Source organism: Carassius carassius, chromosome 3, assembly GCF_963082965.1.
Source record: "Carassius carassius chromosome 3, fCarCar2.1, whole genome shotgun sequence".
Classification (NCBI taxonomy): Eukaryota; Metazoa; Chordata; class Actinopteri; order Cypriniformes; family Cyprinidae; genus Carassius; species Carassius carassius.
Genome location: NC_081757.1, coordinates 36,749,923 through 36,765,179, shown reverse-complemented (window position 1 = coordinate 36,765,179; position 15,257 = coordinate 36,749,923). Strand labels below are relative to the sequence as shown.

The 15,257-nt window shown below is 35.6% G+C and overlaps 1 protein-coding gene across 2 annotated transcripts; it reads right to left on the bottom strand.

Annotated features, from left to right (window-relative positions):
• Window positions 1–1,200: 1,200 nt before the first annotated feature.
• On the bottom strand, window positions 1,201–7,822 carry nqo1 (NAD(P)H dehydrogenase, quinone 1). 2 transcript variants are annotated; one of them, XM_059523524.1, is made up of 7 exons: window positions 7,688–7,822; window positions 4,659–4,803; window positions 3,625–3,792; window positions 3,289–3,419; window positions 3,086–3,199; window positions 2,858–2,959; window positions 1,201–1,753 (listed from the first exon to the last, which is right to left on the bottom strand). In XM_059523524.1, exons 2-7 carry the CDS (start codon window positions 4,660–4,662, stop codon window positions 1,445–1,447), a joined length of 828 nt encoding a protein of 275 aa, XP_059379507.1. In that variant the 5' UTR covers window positions 4,663–4,803; window positions 7,688–7,822; the 3' UTR covers window positions 1,201–1,444. The 2 variants fall into 2 exon arrangements, with proteins under 2 accessions (XP_059379507.1, XP_059379499.1); XM_059523516.1 differs by lacking the exon at window positions 4,659–4,803 and having other exon boundaries at window positions 7,688–7,709.
• Between the last annotated feature and the right edge of the window lie 7,435 nt (window positions 7,823–15,257).

Here is a 15,257-nt window from a genome sequence, read left to right as displayed (position 1 = left end):
TAGTTCAAGCGTTAATGAGTAGCAAAGGATGAAATAGTCGCATTGATTACTTTTATGTCACATAAGGCTTTTTTTACGTAGTTTGGGGTAACAGGGTTGACTGAAATAATAATGCGATAACTGAAAAAAAACAACAACAACAACACAAAAACAGATAAATACAAAAATTAGCCATTGATCTCATGCACCCAAATCCAAATGTAATAAAATGTATTTATGTGTGAATAATGTGCAAATTATGTGCAATGTCTTAACGACTAGGGATTGTTACGTAGGGCTATACAGGCATCTAGTGGCAACACCATGATATTACAGCCAAATTGTGCAAAATGTTTATCTTAAGTCAATTTACAAATAATGCATTCAGATTTGGGGAACTCACAATGTGCTGAACTCCACAAATTAGTGTTGTTACTATGACAACCGATATGAATGTGACAAATATATATATATATATATATATATATATAAATAATCTGGGGAAATCAATAGGGATTTAATCTAGGGCATCAAATTGGCTAGATATGGCCCTAGATTTCATTATGATTTGCCAAATAAAACACAAAGAATTGCAGAGATGTTAAATAGATAATGAATGTACTGTTTAAAATTACAGCATAAACATATGTAACCATTTCTGCCCTAGGAACACAGTTTAATCTATATATTGACACTATCAGAGACTCTAAATAAAAAAGCTGTAAGAACTTCGAAAGCTTATGAACTTAATATATTTATTTGATTTTAACATGTATACGTGTATGTATGTGTATCTTATGCACACTGTTCAGACTAATGATTAAAATGTACCTTAATTTTAATAGTTGACTCTAGCATGACTGCATGAATCTAGTGTGTTTTTGTTGTTCACTTATTTACTTATCAGTTGCTACTTCAATTACTTAAAAATAATGCATTTATTTCTACAAAGGATAAATAATAATAATAATAATGATTAAAAAAATACATTGAGATTAACAAGGGAAGACATACAAAAAAGTAGTAGAATCAGAATCAGAATCAGAAAGAGCTTTATTGCCACGTATGCTTGCGCATACAAGGAATTTGTTTTAGTGACATAAGCTTCCAGTAAACAGACACACAACAACACACAGAAGAAAAAAAAAAAAAAAAAAAATTACGGGAGAATTACAAATTGGCAAATAAATAAGTGTATAAACAATTGTGCTATAAATGATAGTAGTGTTATATATTTATTTTTTGCATTTTGATTATAATTAAAATCGTACATGAACATGAGTAAAACATGAGCATGAGTTGAACTCATTAAAATGCACAAATTGTAATCTTATATAAAACATCCACATCCGCAAAATAGTATCATTAAAGAATTTGATTCCTAAATTTGCATTTAAAACTCCTTAATTCTGCTAAAAATTCCTAGAATGAAATCCTTGAATGATATCTTGTGTGACTGGATCATTTAGCTTTGCTTAGCTTTGGTCTGGTTGTCTGGAGGAAGAGGTTTGCCTAAATGTTGTGCCGTGGTAATGCCATACGGCTCAGAGGCATACTTCTCTTTCACCTCTGGCCGAAGGCTAAACCCTCCTTGGAAACTAAGGTCAAAGTATTCAGTCGGAGCAAATGAAAGAGGTTTTTCGGCAAAAACACCATTCAGCCTTTCCCTCCATGCCTCTAACATGGCATTTCTGCCATCTGGAGGTGTGTGTGCTGGACACCAGAAGATCTGGGGTGCGAGGACCTGAAACCCGCAAAAACGCAGCACTCCATTCTGTAATAAAAAAAAATTCTGTTTATAATCTTCATTTCAACTGGTGTAAGATTTTTTATTTAACATTTGCCACGTCGTTAACAGCCTCTTTGTAAAGTACATTAGGTGCATCCCAATTTGTGTATTTATGCATTGTTTTATGCAATATTGTTGTATAAAAAAGTGCAGTTTAAATACACAGATGATGCACTTAATTAACCAAGAAAACGAAGTGTGGAATGTTGGACACTTCATGCACTCAAGCTTTCAAACTCCAATGCTGAATGACAAAATAACATTATAAAATTCATAGACTATACAGTTAAGTATATGTGTAGTGCTTAAGTACACGTATAAGTGTATAGTGCATCCTTTGGATGCAACTATTGTGACTGACTCACACAATCCATGCAGTGCTACTCGTACTGTTAAAAAATGTAGAGATGTTTAAACACAATCTTTGGCTACTCTTTCTAAATTGCGAGACATAAACTCAGAATCGCAATATAGAAATGCAGAATTGTGAGATATCAACCCACTACTGAGAGAAAAAGTCCCAATTACCTTTTTTATTTTTTTAATTCCATTGCAGAAAAAAAACCTGAAATACACTGTGTAAACTCAAATTTCTCATAAAATGAGAAATCTAAGATGTAATATCATAACTGCAAAAAAGAAGTTAATATCTTGCAGTTCTGACTTTTTCTCCAGACTTTCCTAAACCACTCCTGTCTTCCATTCCATTTTTTTGCATTTCTGTAACCATTTTTGCATTAAGAAATACAGACTCTCCCATCCAAGTCACGTAGCAACAGCCAATGCATGTCACTCAAACAATTCTGTTCCACGTCCATATTTCCTATTAATTTTCCTAATATGTAATTTCTTAACATTTACATACTAAGTTGAATCCAAAGCAAAAGTAAAAATAAAGTTCTCAGGTCTAAAGCCTAAAATAGGTGATAACCCACATTCCCTATGGATTTCATCTGGAATTCAACTCTGATCACTTAATCCAGCATGATTCCAAGTTCACAACGAGCTGTTCTTGCTGCTTAATTCGAATAACTAGCCCTCTTTATTTAAAAAGATAAAACAAAAATCGGTTTCGTATTTTTATCTCACCTGTAAAGGCCAGAGGAGAACATTGATGTCTCCATTGACACCATCGGGTGTAAACATGGACTTCATTCCCCCAGTGGTGAATGAAAGTATGGCCTTCTTATCCTGGTGTGAATAGTGAATGACATTTTAACTAAATCTGATCACCATTAGCATTATAAAAACAGACTATTTCCTTGTAATTCGAAATGTCAAGCAAACAAAACAAGCTTTGACTCTAAAGATTCAGACCTTGAAAACTCCATTGTCATACATCTTCTGCAGGGTGAAGGCAAATCCTTGAGTTAAGACTCTGTCTATCCAGCCTTTAATGATGGCAGGTACACTAAACCAGTAGAGAGGGAACTGTAAATATAACCCAAATCACATTATTTTCTGAGATCAAAGTAACATGTAAACTCATTTGTAACTGTGCAGCATTGGGAAACTATTACCTGAAAGATAACCAGCTCTGCCTGCTCCAACTTCTGCTGTTCTTCAGCAATGTCATCACTTAAATGACCATCTTGCCATGCAACCATCATCTCATTATTGTATATAAAGTGCTCAGGATTCTTCAGATCACCTGCAATATTTACAGTAAAACAGTGGTCCCGTGTTCACTAATAATTGCAACTGTAGAGCATTTTTAAGAACCTATACCATAGTAGCATTTTAATGTACAGTAAGTGCACTTTGTATTTTCCTTACGCAGTACAAGTGTACAGCCATGAAGTATTTAAGCAGTGAATTTAAGAACTATTTAAGCAGTGAATTCAGCAAATTCCTACCCTTTATATCCTCTGCAGTTGCTGAGGCTTTGAAGTTCATAGCATATAGATCCGACACTAGGACTTTATAGCCTTGCTTTGTCAGAGCCTGAACAGCTACATCCCGTGCAGCAGCGTTGAATGAGACGGGACTCTGGTGGGCATAAACAATCAATGCTGTCTTCTGTGCTGTTTACATACATAAGGGGAAAGAGAAAGAGTTCATTGGTATTTGAGATCATTTACCCACAGGACGGTTTGTGGCACTTTAACCAATAGTTTTCCTGTAACTGTAACAACAATAACAGGTATACTGTAGGCTCTAGGCTGTTGAAAAAATCAACTCCTGGTTTTTATTGACTAGCCAGATTACACAAAATTTGATGACAATGCACAGGTTTTGAAACTAAATCTATACACATATTATTTCCTAGTAGTAGTTTTAAGTAAAAATACTCTTATAGTCATACTCATTATTATCCTAGTGCACAATATAAGCTGTGTATTATATCATTCCAAACAGTCAAAGAATGCTAAGAATTCTGCAAAGCAGTAGCAACTGGAGACTTGTTTTTGATTGTATTAGCATTACTTGGAATTGCCTTGTAGTTGAGATTATTACTTGAGGAAAGCAATTTCTTCAAAGGGTGAGCACTGACCTAGTTACTTTGTCTGCTGAAAATTCTCTCACTCTAATGCCGTTCCAAATCTGTATTACTTCCTTTGTTTTGTGGAACATAAAAGAAGATATTTTGAGAATTGTCTGTTGTTCTTTAGTTTTAGTTTTGTTTTTTGGTCAATAAAATGGAAGTCAAAAGTCGCCAAAATGATATGGATACCAATATTCTTTAAAATGTCTTCTTTTGTGTACTGCAGAATAAAGTCATACAGGTTTCGTTGAATAAATGACCGAAATTTTATTTTTGTGTGAACTATCACTATAAAACATCACTATACAAAATGCTATAATCAATTCTTTACAATAAAACACTAACCGGCTAATTAAACCATTTTAAATAAATTTTAATAAATACATAAGAGTATAAATTTCTCACCCATTTCTGTTGCCTGCCGTCTCTAATTGTGCACCAGTATAGAGAAGAGAAGCCTTTAGCTTTACAATGAGCTGCTTTTATAAGCTTGCACCAGCCCTCGCGTGCGAAGCAGTTTCTCAGGTTTCAGTCTCTGTTATCGTATAACCTGTAAGTGGGTGGGACGATTGACTGGTCATTCTAGATACATTCATGAAGAAGGATATTTGAACAGACATCTTGGTGACAATCTAGTTGCATGGCACGCATTGCGTCTTAAAAGAAAGCAGTAGCACTGGTACTTTACATCAGGGCATCAACCATATGCACTCTCTCACCGTATACTAATTTATGAGATATGGCTTGACCAAATTAAATAATACTCTTAGCAGTGCTATATAAACTATGATAACACTTTATAATAATCTTCATTAATATATTATTAACAAACATTATATAATGCATAGCAGATCAAAAATCTACAAATGGTTTTAAGAGAAATTATACAATGATTAAAAGCTTTTTAGTGATTTTAAGCATTTCACAAACAAAATGTTTGAGTTCCAGCTGATTAAAACAAATGCAAGAATGTTCCATTGGGAGCTTTCAAATCTATTAGCATATTCCTGCAAGGAGTAAAAATAAGACACTTAAATTATTATTATTAGAATTGCAACACTAAAAACACCAAAACTGGTTTGTCAAGGAGGTTGGTATCTTTTGCGAGCAAGGGATTTGAAAATCAGGTAGAGCGGGAAAGAAGCCAGAGGCCCAGAGTGATGTAAGTGGTCAGTATGTTTGTGGTGCACTGGCTCAGCCAACCTGTAATTGAACCTCGGGTGTAAATGCAACTGAACCCAGTCCCAAATGGGGAACAATAAGTGTCATATGACCCAGAGGATCATCGCTTGGTGTCTCTAAAGTTCCGTTGTCATGACTATCTCTTTAGCTACCTGTATACACATTCTTTTTAAATGAGTTCCTCCTAGAATTCTTTTTTTATGTTTGTCTCACTTGACTGTCAATGCCACAGCCACACTACTATAAAGTCAATATTTAATGAAACACACCCTAGCATAGCCATTTCTGGTTAGGCGAAAAGGTGCGAGTCTTAACAACCCTCTACGGACACCTTGGCAATTGTATCGCCATTGGCTAGTAAATGTTTTAGTTTACTCGCCAGACTGATATATATACATACATACATACATACATACACACACATACTGTATAATACTGTATATTTTTTTTAAAATGGCACAGCTTTTTAAATACTTGAAAGTACATACTTAACATCAGTCAGTCAAGCATTACAATATGATATCTGGATACTCAAGTACTATTTAATGATAGAACTTAAGTAATTATAATTTATAACCATGTATGAATGCACAGAGATATTGTAACTGAATTTAAGACTGGTGGGTTTTTTTTTTTTTTTTTTGTCATTCAGTGTTTCTGTAAAAAAAAAAAAAAGTGGAAAAAATGATTAATAATAGTGATGAGAAGATAATAATAATCCGAATTCTACTCATAACAACAGTAAAACATGCACCAAGGATGAACGAGCTGCTGGATTCATGAATATTAATCAGATTGTGTCCATTCGCGGGAACTGATTTGCTGAAATCAAAACAGGGACGATAATACGTGAGCACCAGCCAATAAGATTGTCTTTTACTTATTAGTTCCGACCACTACCGGAAAACCCGGCTGTTTTTAAAAACTGAAAGAAACAAAAATTCAAAGGACCTCCGTTATTTTGACAGGAAAATACAACAAAGAACATCGTTAACATGTAACGCGTAAACTCCGCATGATATGTAAGGCTCGCTCGCTCTCTCTCTTTCTCACTTCGTGCATGTGAGAGAAAGCGACGCGAGTCGTGCGCCTTCACACTAGCGTTTAACGTACACCAAATACAAAAACAAACACATACTGTGCATGCATTGAGATGAATTGAAAAATATCACAGATCGCATAATGGAGAGTGAAACTGAAGCGCTTATTCGGCGAATGAATATATATCTGTGCTAAACTTATACTCAGACTCAAATTCACATACTGGCGAGTAAAATATGATCATTTATTTCACTCTCGAGTGAAGATTTATGCGAGTGATTTACTCGCAATGTAGAGGGTGCTTAACAACACTGGCAATAATTTATATATATATATAAACATCTTTAAAACAAGCTAAATTATTTGTTTACTTGAGAATATGGTAATTCGACTAACACCAAAAAGCAGGACAACTGAATTTCCTAAATCTTAAACCTAAAGAATAGGCTGTTTAATATTATTACAATTAGATTTTATTATTATTTTTATTATTATTATTATTATACATTTATGTGTTTACATTTACAGTTAAACGTTGTTGCTTTATTTAAAAGCACTAGGTGTCATACTTTGACATTAAAGTGGCACCATTATGCAACTGTGGTTTGGGGTCAACGAGTGTTTGAGTGGTGAAAAAAACAAATTGCCTAATTTATTTATACTTTTTATCTGTAGCCTATATAGTGTGAAATTAACTGTTGGTATTGTGTGACATTTACAATTGTTCATATATATATACTCGAAAATGATCAAATAAATAATGAATGATTATTAATACATTTCTGCAGTGAGAACACGGATTCTAAAGTGTTTATTGTCAACAATGATTTATCATTTTACGTGTAGGCTACGAACGCGTCGTAGATAGTTGTAGGTTTCTATTTAAGCAGAATGCACAATACATTATAAACTATTTCTAATAATCACTCGAAATTAAGCATGCCATTTTTAAATACATAAAAAAAGGAAAGATGAGAATTGTAGGCTAATCTGGTTTGAACTGAGCATGCGCAAACCCAGTTGTTTACATGAGCCGTAAAGTTACCGCTTTCATAAACACCCAACAGCAAAAATGACAAATGAACGATAACTTTAAGAAAATATCATTATAAATCTGTTAGAAATATAGAAATGTCGATTTTATTCTCATTTCTCAAACATCGCGAAACAAAATACATGCAACTATTAGTCTTAAAACAATGATCACTTACTTTGCATTCATAAAAAACACCTCGTGTTAAGCTTGTTGTGCCGTTGTCTCCGTTGCCAGATTTGTAACTGCAAGGCAGATCACTGCTTTCGGTCGGTGGTCTCCATGCTGATTGGTCTAAATGCGGATGCTGTGACAGTGGGGGGAGACTAGAATAAGCCTAAAGAATAAAGTTAAACGACAACGGTGGCTTTTATACAGTATGATGCAGGGGCAGACTGGCCATCTGGAGCACCGGGACTTTTCCCGGTGGGCCGCTAGCCAATGTGGGCCGGCCCACCCGGTACACAAATATATATATATATATATATATATATATATATATATATATATATATATATATATATATATATATATATATATATATATATATATATATATATATAATTTTTTTTTTTAATTGACGCAAATCATAATATTACATCTCTTTTCTACGCAAATGGATGAGTGAGTCGATCGCGCAGCCAACAAGCGCGTTTTCGTCTAATTTAGAGAGAGACAGATTCATCTCGTACAGCGAATTTCTCTGAGCAGCAGGCCACTGTATACGTTCACTTAAAACATAACCGACTGTGTTTACGAGAATACTTGCAGAGACAATTATTTTGAAATAATTGTGTGTGTATTTGTTCATTCAGAAGTTACGATACCCAAAAGATGAATTAATTCTTTGTACGCGCATTGTCTGAAATGCTGCTCACAGCGCGTGCTTTGAACGAGTGCGCCCAAGCTTCGAACGCGCGCAAATTGTTTAAAAAAGTTGAATCAGCAAGATTTAGAAACAAGTGAAAACGATCAACTACGATACATTTCACCCCTCCAAGCGAGTGAACAACGCGAATTTTAAATCGCTATTCACGATAGCCCGTCGGGAAGAGCAGTGATACATTTTGGAGCCCGACTGCAAAACACAATGGCCCCTGGACGTCGGGCTAGCGATTTTGCGAGCCCTGCACCTCAGATCTATCCAGTTTGTGAACCACTGGTTTCCACAATGTTTTCGTTAAACAAAATAAATGATTATTTTAAAAGATTTACTCAAGAGAATAATCTGTTCACGAATCGGATCATGAACTTATATTACCGCATATTCATGCATCTGTTAACTGAATGCAAAGTGTGAGTTCTAGGAGAATGTTTGTCTCGTGATGAACATGTATCGCTCACTAGGAGTCGCTAAATGAACAGCTGCAGCACGCAGGTTATCTTTTTTTTTTTTTTTTTTTTCAATAGAGGATCAGTTGCCCTATTGGTTAAAATCCCCAAACAGTATACTTAAATATCAAATAAATAAATTACATCAAAACAGGGGCGTTTGCGTTTTGATGTGGTGGGCTGCTGTGGGCCAGAAAGTCCAGGGCCACTTTTTGGTCCCAGTCCGCCCCTGGTATGATGTGTAAGTGTAACCAAAACATAATCTAACCCTGTCATTAAACCTACAAGGAACATTATTAATATAATAATAATAATAATATCAAAACTACAGAGTTGACATGTTTATAATGGGCTGTAAAATTTTGGATAAAATAGGCCTACACAGAATGTATCAAGAGTGCACTCATCAGAGTGCTGCAAATATGATGTAGTTTTTTTTTTTTTTTTTTTTTTTTTTTTATTTATTTATTTTTTTTTTTAGTTTTTGTTTGTTTGTAAATACTGGTAAAAAAATATATAGCATGAATGCACTTTGGATAAAAGCGTAGGCTAAATGCATAAAGGTAAATGTTTGTTTGTTTTAATTTGATTAGATTTGTTTTGTAAATCAACCAGGAAGTTAGCATGAATTTAACATATAGGTATTTGTGATGCCCTTTCATTTTCATCTCAACCTTAGTTGTTTCATTTTATTTGATTATTGTTGTGTCTGACTTCTTGAGAAAGAAGCATTTATTTTGACATGAGGTCATGGAGCACATCTTTAATATATTAACGTTTGATATTAAGAAATTAACATTGGTTGAAAGATACAGAGGAATAACTATAATAGTCAAAAATATATTGTCTTTCTGTGGGCTGAATAAAGTCTGTTTCATATATATATATTGATATATATATATATATATATATATATATATATAGTACAGACCAAAAGTTTGGACACACCTTCTCATTCAAAGAGTTTTCTTTATTTTCATGACTATGAAAATTGTAGTCACACTGAAGTCATCAAGGGCTATTTGACCAAGAAGGAGAGTGATGCGGTTCTGCGTCAGATGACCTGGCCTCCACAGTCACCGGACCTGAACCCAATCGAGATGGTTTAGGGGTGAGCTGGACCGCAGACAGAAGGCAAAAGGGCCAACAAGTGCTAAGCATCTCTCGGGGAACTCCTTCAAGACTGTTGGAAGACCATTTCAGGTGACTACCTCTTGAAGCTCATCAAGAGAATGCCAAGAGTGTGCGAAGCAGTAATCAAAGCAAAAGGTGGCTACTTTGAAGAACCTAGAAAATGACATATTTTCAGTTGTTTCACACTTTTTTGTTATGTATATAATTCCATATATAATTCCACATGTGTTAAACGTACAGTATGGGATTTTTGGCCACCAGGGGTCACTCAATCAAAATAATAACATAAGACGTACTTTGATGACGTCGGGAAAGAGCGTAGGCTCATGGGAGTTGTTGTTCATTGGAACACGCGCTCTGTCGCTCCCCACATTCCTCACTCATTTTAACTGAGGCCGGCGACACACTGGATGCGTGGCGCAAGCGTCTCAGCTGTGTGGCGTGTCAGTTTTTAATTCGGCTCCTTTGTTAATAGGTTAGAGCTTGCAGACTGCCTGCGTGAGACGCGCGTCTCAGGCGTGGCTCGAGCCGCACGGAAAACGTGTGCATGCTAGAAATAGAACCGACACCTATTTTTCACGCGACACGCAAGCATGTTGGAAGCGTTTCCAGGCAAAATATAATAGGAAAATATGTTTATATGTAATTTCGTACACAAAGACATATTAATTCATGACATTTTGATGTTCGAAAGTCTATAGGTTGACATAAATTCAGATATGTAATTTAAAAAATAAATAAATAATTATCGATTTTCAAATATTGCACCTGTCAAACATAGTCTATTTTGCCGTCAATACTGTTGACAGTGTCCTTTATCAGTAGGCTTTATATTTATGTTCAACATGAAGTATAGATATTGTTGTCATGAAGACAAGAGCCTGGTCTGTCGGCGGTCTCCCTCTATGTCACCTACAGCAGCAGCAGCGCACCGCGCTGCGTCAGGCATTACTTTATCCAGCTAGATATAGAACACATGTAGATTTACATTATACTCTACATGAGAGCTAGTCCGTCTGTGTTTTACACAGACATCATCGTTTCACAAAATATACGGATAGATATAGTTAGCTGAATGGATGCATACCTGTTTATTAGAATGCAAGCATCTCTCTGTAGTTTCAGCTTGTCACGAAGCTCTCTCTATCTTGGAAATGCAACTCCGATATTTACCCGTGTCTCGTTTCTTCTCTTGTCCCAAAACCTTCTCAGGTCATTTATTAAACCCGTACGTTTGCGCTTCACAGAACGTGCAGGCAAAGCATAATCATGATCCATAACTAAGTTATTGATTGAGGTATAAATACGAATATAAACAATATAAATATAAAATATAATAGTCTCGATCAAGGCTAGCTACTACTTTTTCTTCTTCGTCTCGTCTTTGCTTATGTTCACCTTTGTATTTGGCGGTTCTGCAGGAAGTTAGATAAACCAGAGGGGTCAAAGTTTATATGACGCCATAGACGGGCGACAAAACGGAAATAAAGAAACGTGCCGTGTCTTCTAATTAAACTATAATTTTCTCCGGATTTGAAAGTTTGTGGAAACTGTCGGGATAATGTAAGTACACAACTAAAAAATATATATAACATAGATATAGTGATATCTGCTATTTTTAAAGCAGAAAAATTACATATTGCGCCTTTAATTCATAGTTTTGATGCCTTCAGTGTGAATCTACAATTTTCATAGTCATGAAAGTAAAGAAAACTCTTTGAATGAGAAGGTGTGTCCAAACTTTTGGTCTGTACTATATATATATATATATATATATATATATATATTTTTTTTTTTTTTTTTTTTTTTTTGATGGTTTTTGCAGCAAAACTCATAGAAGTGGATATTTTGCCTGATTAGATATTATCAGTTTGCTTGCAATACTGTTAGGATTACAGTGAATGAAGGATGCAAAACCACTAAGAGCACTTATCTGTTGAGACCAAACCCATCATTAATTAATTTAATACTTTGTCATTCAGACAGCAGACAAACTATTCTGGATGCGAGAAACATTTAATAGAATATAAATGATGGAGCTTACAGTATATTTTTGTGGATACATTGTTCAAAGAAAATGAAACAGCAGATCAAGCTGATGCCAGGTGGAAGCATGCTCCCTCAAAATAATTACTGTGCCCTTTCCCTCCCCTCTCTGCTGAATATAATCAAAATCAAAAGTGAATACAAAAAGCCAGCATGTGCATGTTATAACATGCTTTTGTTATTGTCAGAGATTGCACACTTCCATTCCACTGTATTGCATTCCATTCTGTTGTAGATAATATAACACTCTGTTCCATTCACCAGTGGTAATGCACCAGTTCATTCAGTGACAACTAACAATAAATCCTAAAAAAGAAGAAGAAGAAGAAGAAGAAGAAGAAGAAGAAGAAGAAGAAGAAGAAGAAGAAGGTGATTAGATTCATTGATTAGATTTTGAGCTGTTGCCTTGAGTTTGAGTATTTGGCAGCATGTCACTTCTTTTTCCGGTATGCATCATAACCTATTCAAAATAAGTGGTTTTGTGAGTGAGCAACTCTTGTGAAAGTTGAGTCACAACTAATCAGATAAGAGAGACAAGACTGCTTCAAACATACACACCTGTGCTAGTAATACACACAGTGCAGTCATAATGTTACAGTAAATGTTTAGCTGACATGGGGTATTGTGAAGAAATGAACCACACTTGCCACGCTGAGCTTGTAGTTACATGAATGATCACTTCTACATATAATCAGCACATGCTAGGTTTCAGAATCCAATTGCTTGGGGTGCTTGTGAAATTACTGAGGGAACTCTAGCCTTACAGCACACCTATTTTGACAAATCATATTATTATCACTAAGCATTTTTGAGTAAGAGTTACTTTATATGTGTGTCTACTTCCTTCCACCAGGTCAATTGGGCAATACAACCACCTAGAAAAATAACATCCACCTAGACAAATCTCAAGCGACTGACTTCCTAACTCTTCCTATCACAAGACAGCACACTCCTGCAATACACATAGCAGGCAAAGAATAAGACCTCATCCTAACACTTAACTGCACCACTGACAACCATCTTGTTATTCCACGTCTCACACCACTTCTGTTTTTAAATCTCTCTCTCTGCCTTCATGCTCACCACTACTGACTCCTCCTCTTGTCTCCTTTTGCTGCAACCTCTTCTTTCTCTGTCTTACACATTTTTCAGTTCTCTTCTCAGTGAAGCAACAGACACTATGGGCCTGTTTACACTTGGTCACTTCATGCATTTTCTCAGATTGAATAGCTATCTGATTTGTTAAAATGGTTCCATGTCCACCTGGCCATTTTCTCTTTTTCGTACCATTCTCTGTAAATCCTAGAGATGGTTGTGCGTGGAAATCCCAGTAGATCATCAGTTTTTTAAATACTCAGACCAGCTAGTCTGGCAACAACAACCATCCCACATTCAAAGTCATTTAAATCCCCTTTCTTCCCCATTCTGATGCTCGGTCTGAACCTCAGCAAGTCGCCTTCACTACATCTAGATGCCTAAATGCATTGAGTTGCTGCCATGTGATTGGCTGATTAGCAATTTGTGTTACCAAGCAATTGAACAGGGGCCTGTACCATGATGGTAGCTGAACAAATTCAGTGTTACAGGATTAGCTTTGAGTTGACAAAACCAAACCTCTCCAATCTGGCTGTTGGTACCATGATGTTGATCATCAACTTTCTTTGTCAACTAAGGCTTTGATCCTGAGTTTGTGGTGCGCTTGCACATGAATGTGTGACATCACTGGTGAACAGCCAATCATGAGCCTTGCAACACAAAGCAAGTTTGATTTACTTCACGCGAGAGACCCAGCGAGATTCAAAACTAAAGGTTAAAGGTTTTGCTAAAGGTTAAGAGATTGAAGAATATGACAAATTTAAACGTCATATGAAAAATGGAGGAGGACAAATAAAATAAATAATCTTGCTCTATCAGTGCAGTGACAAGTGAAACTTGTTGACTTAGTTTATACATTTAAAAATATATAGTGATTGAGACTCGAACATGTAAGGTCAGATTTTTTTAAATAATGCAATCTTTTGATACTACAGCTTATTTATATTACATGATCTGTATTCATTAATATTTATTTAAAATAAACAACTTATAATAACTGTTAAACTAAAATTGCTTGTGTGTAAAAGATAAATAATAATAATAATAATAATGATAATAATAATATGAAACACAATAATTATATAAATCATAAAATGACTCAGTAATTATCATTAAAGCCAGAATTACATTATTGCATTATTGACTTTTAATTTGGAGCAAGATAAACTGGAAGAGCGACTTTGTATCAGACAAGTGTCACTTCTCTCACATTTGATCAAACTTCAGTTTGAGATCTCTAACCCAGAACATAACCTGCCCTGGAGCAGGTTAGCCGTGGAGTGTAAGTTACTATGGCAATGAATGCTGCTAAAAGCCAAGCCACTTACGTGGTACTTAAAACCCAGGATTGGTGCAAACTAACCTGAAACTTATCTGGCTAGCCAGCTAATCTAGCTTCATGGTATAGGCCCCAGGTGTACCTAATAAAGTGGCCTGTGAGTGTATATATACATGGCGAGCGTGATTTTACCAAGTACAACATGTTCCTGGATCAACATCCATATTGGTCCTGGAACAACATTCCAATCAACCAATCAGAATTGAGATATAACTTTTCAGGAAATATCTGTTTTAGGCTTACTTTCAGGGTTAGGTGCTTCTACACCCTTGTTAATCAGATATCATTTCCCACAGATTTTAGGAAATATTTATGGGTAGGGGGAGTATTAGGGGTAGGGATTGGATTAAGTCTTTGGACAATAATGTTGACACAGTGATGAAGCTTGTATGTGTTTGCAGTACACAAGCCACAGACGGTTAAGACAAACTACTCCACTTGGGTGACTGTCTCTCTCGCTCACACACACTTGTGCACACACGCACACACACACACACACACACACACACACACACACACACACACACACTCACAAAACGCAGCATTTGAACATTCAATAGCAAATACTTGAACTAATAACAAAACATACTTATAGTAGCTGATTCTGAAACACCAGATTGTCGTAGTAAAGTAAGAATGACCTCCTCTCCTAGGTTCATGAAACGGTTGTCCAAAAAATGTGTTGCTATTCTGTTATCTTAAAGATTCCTAAATGCATCTTCTTTCGGATGGCCAAATAAAGTGCTTTCTGCTTTCACCTAGATACACACAGCATCTTCCTGACATGGCTGCTTCAACACTA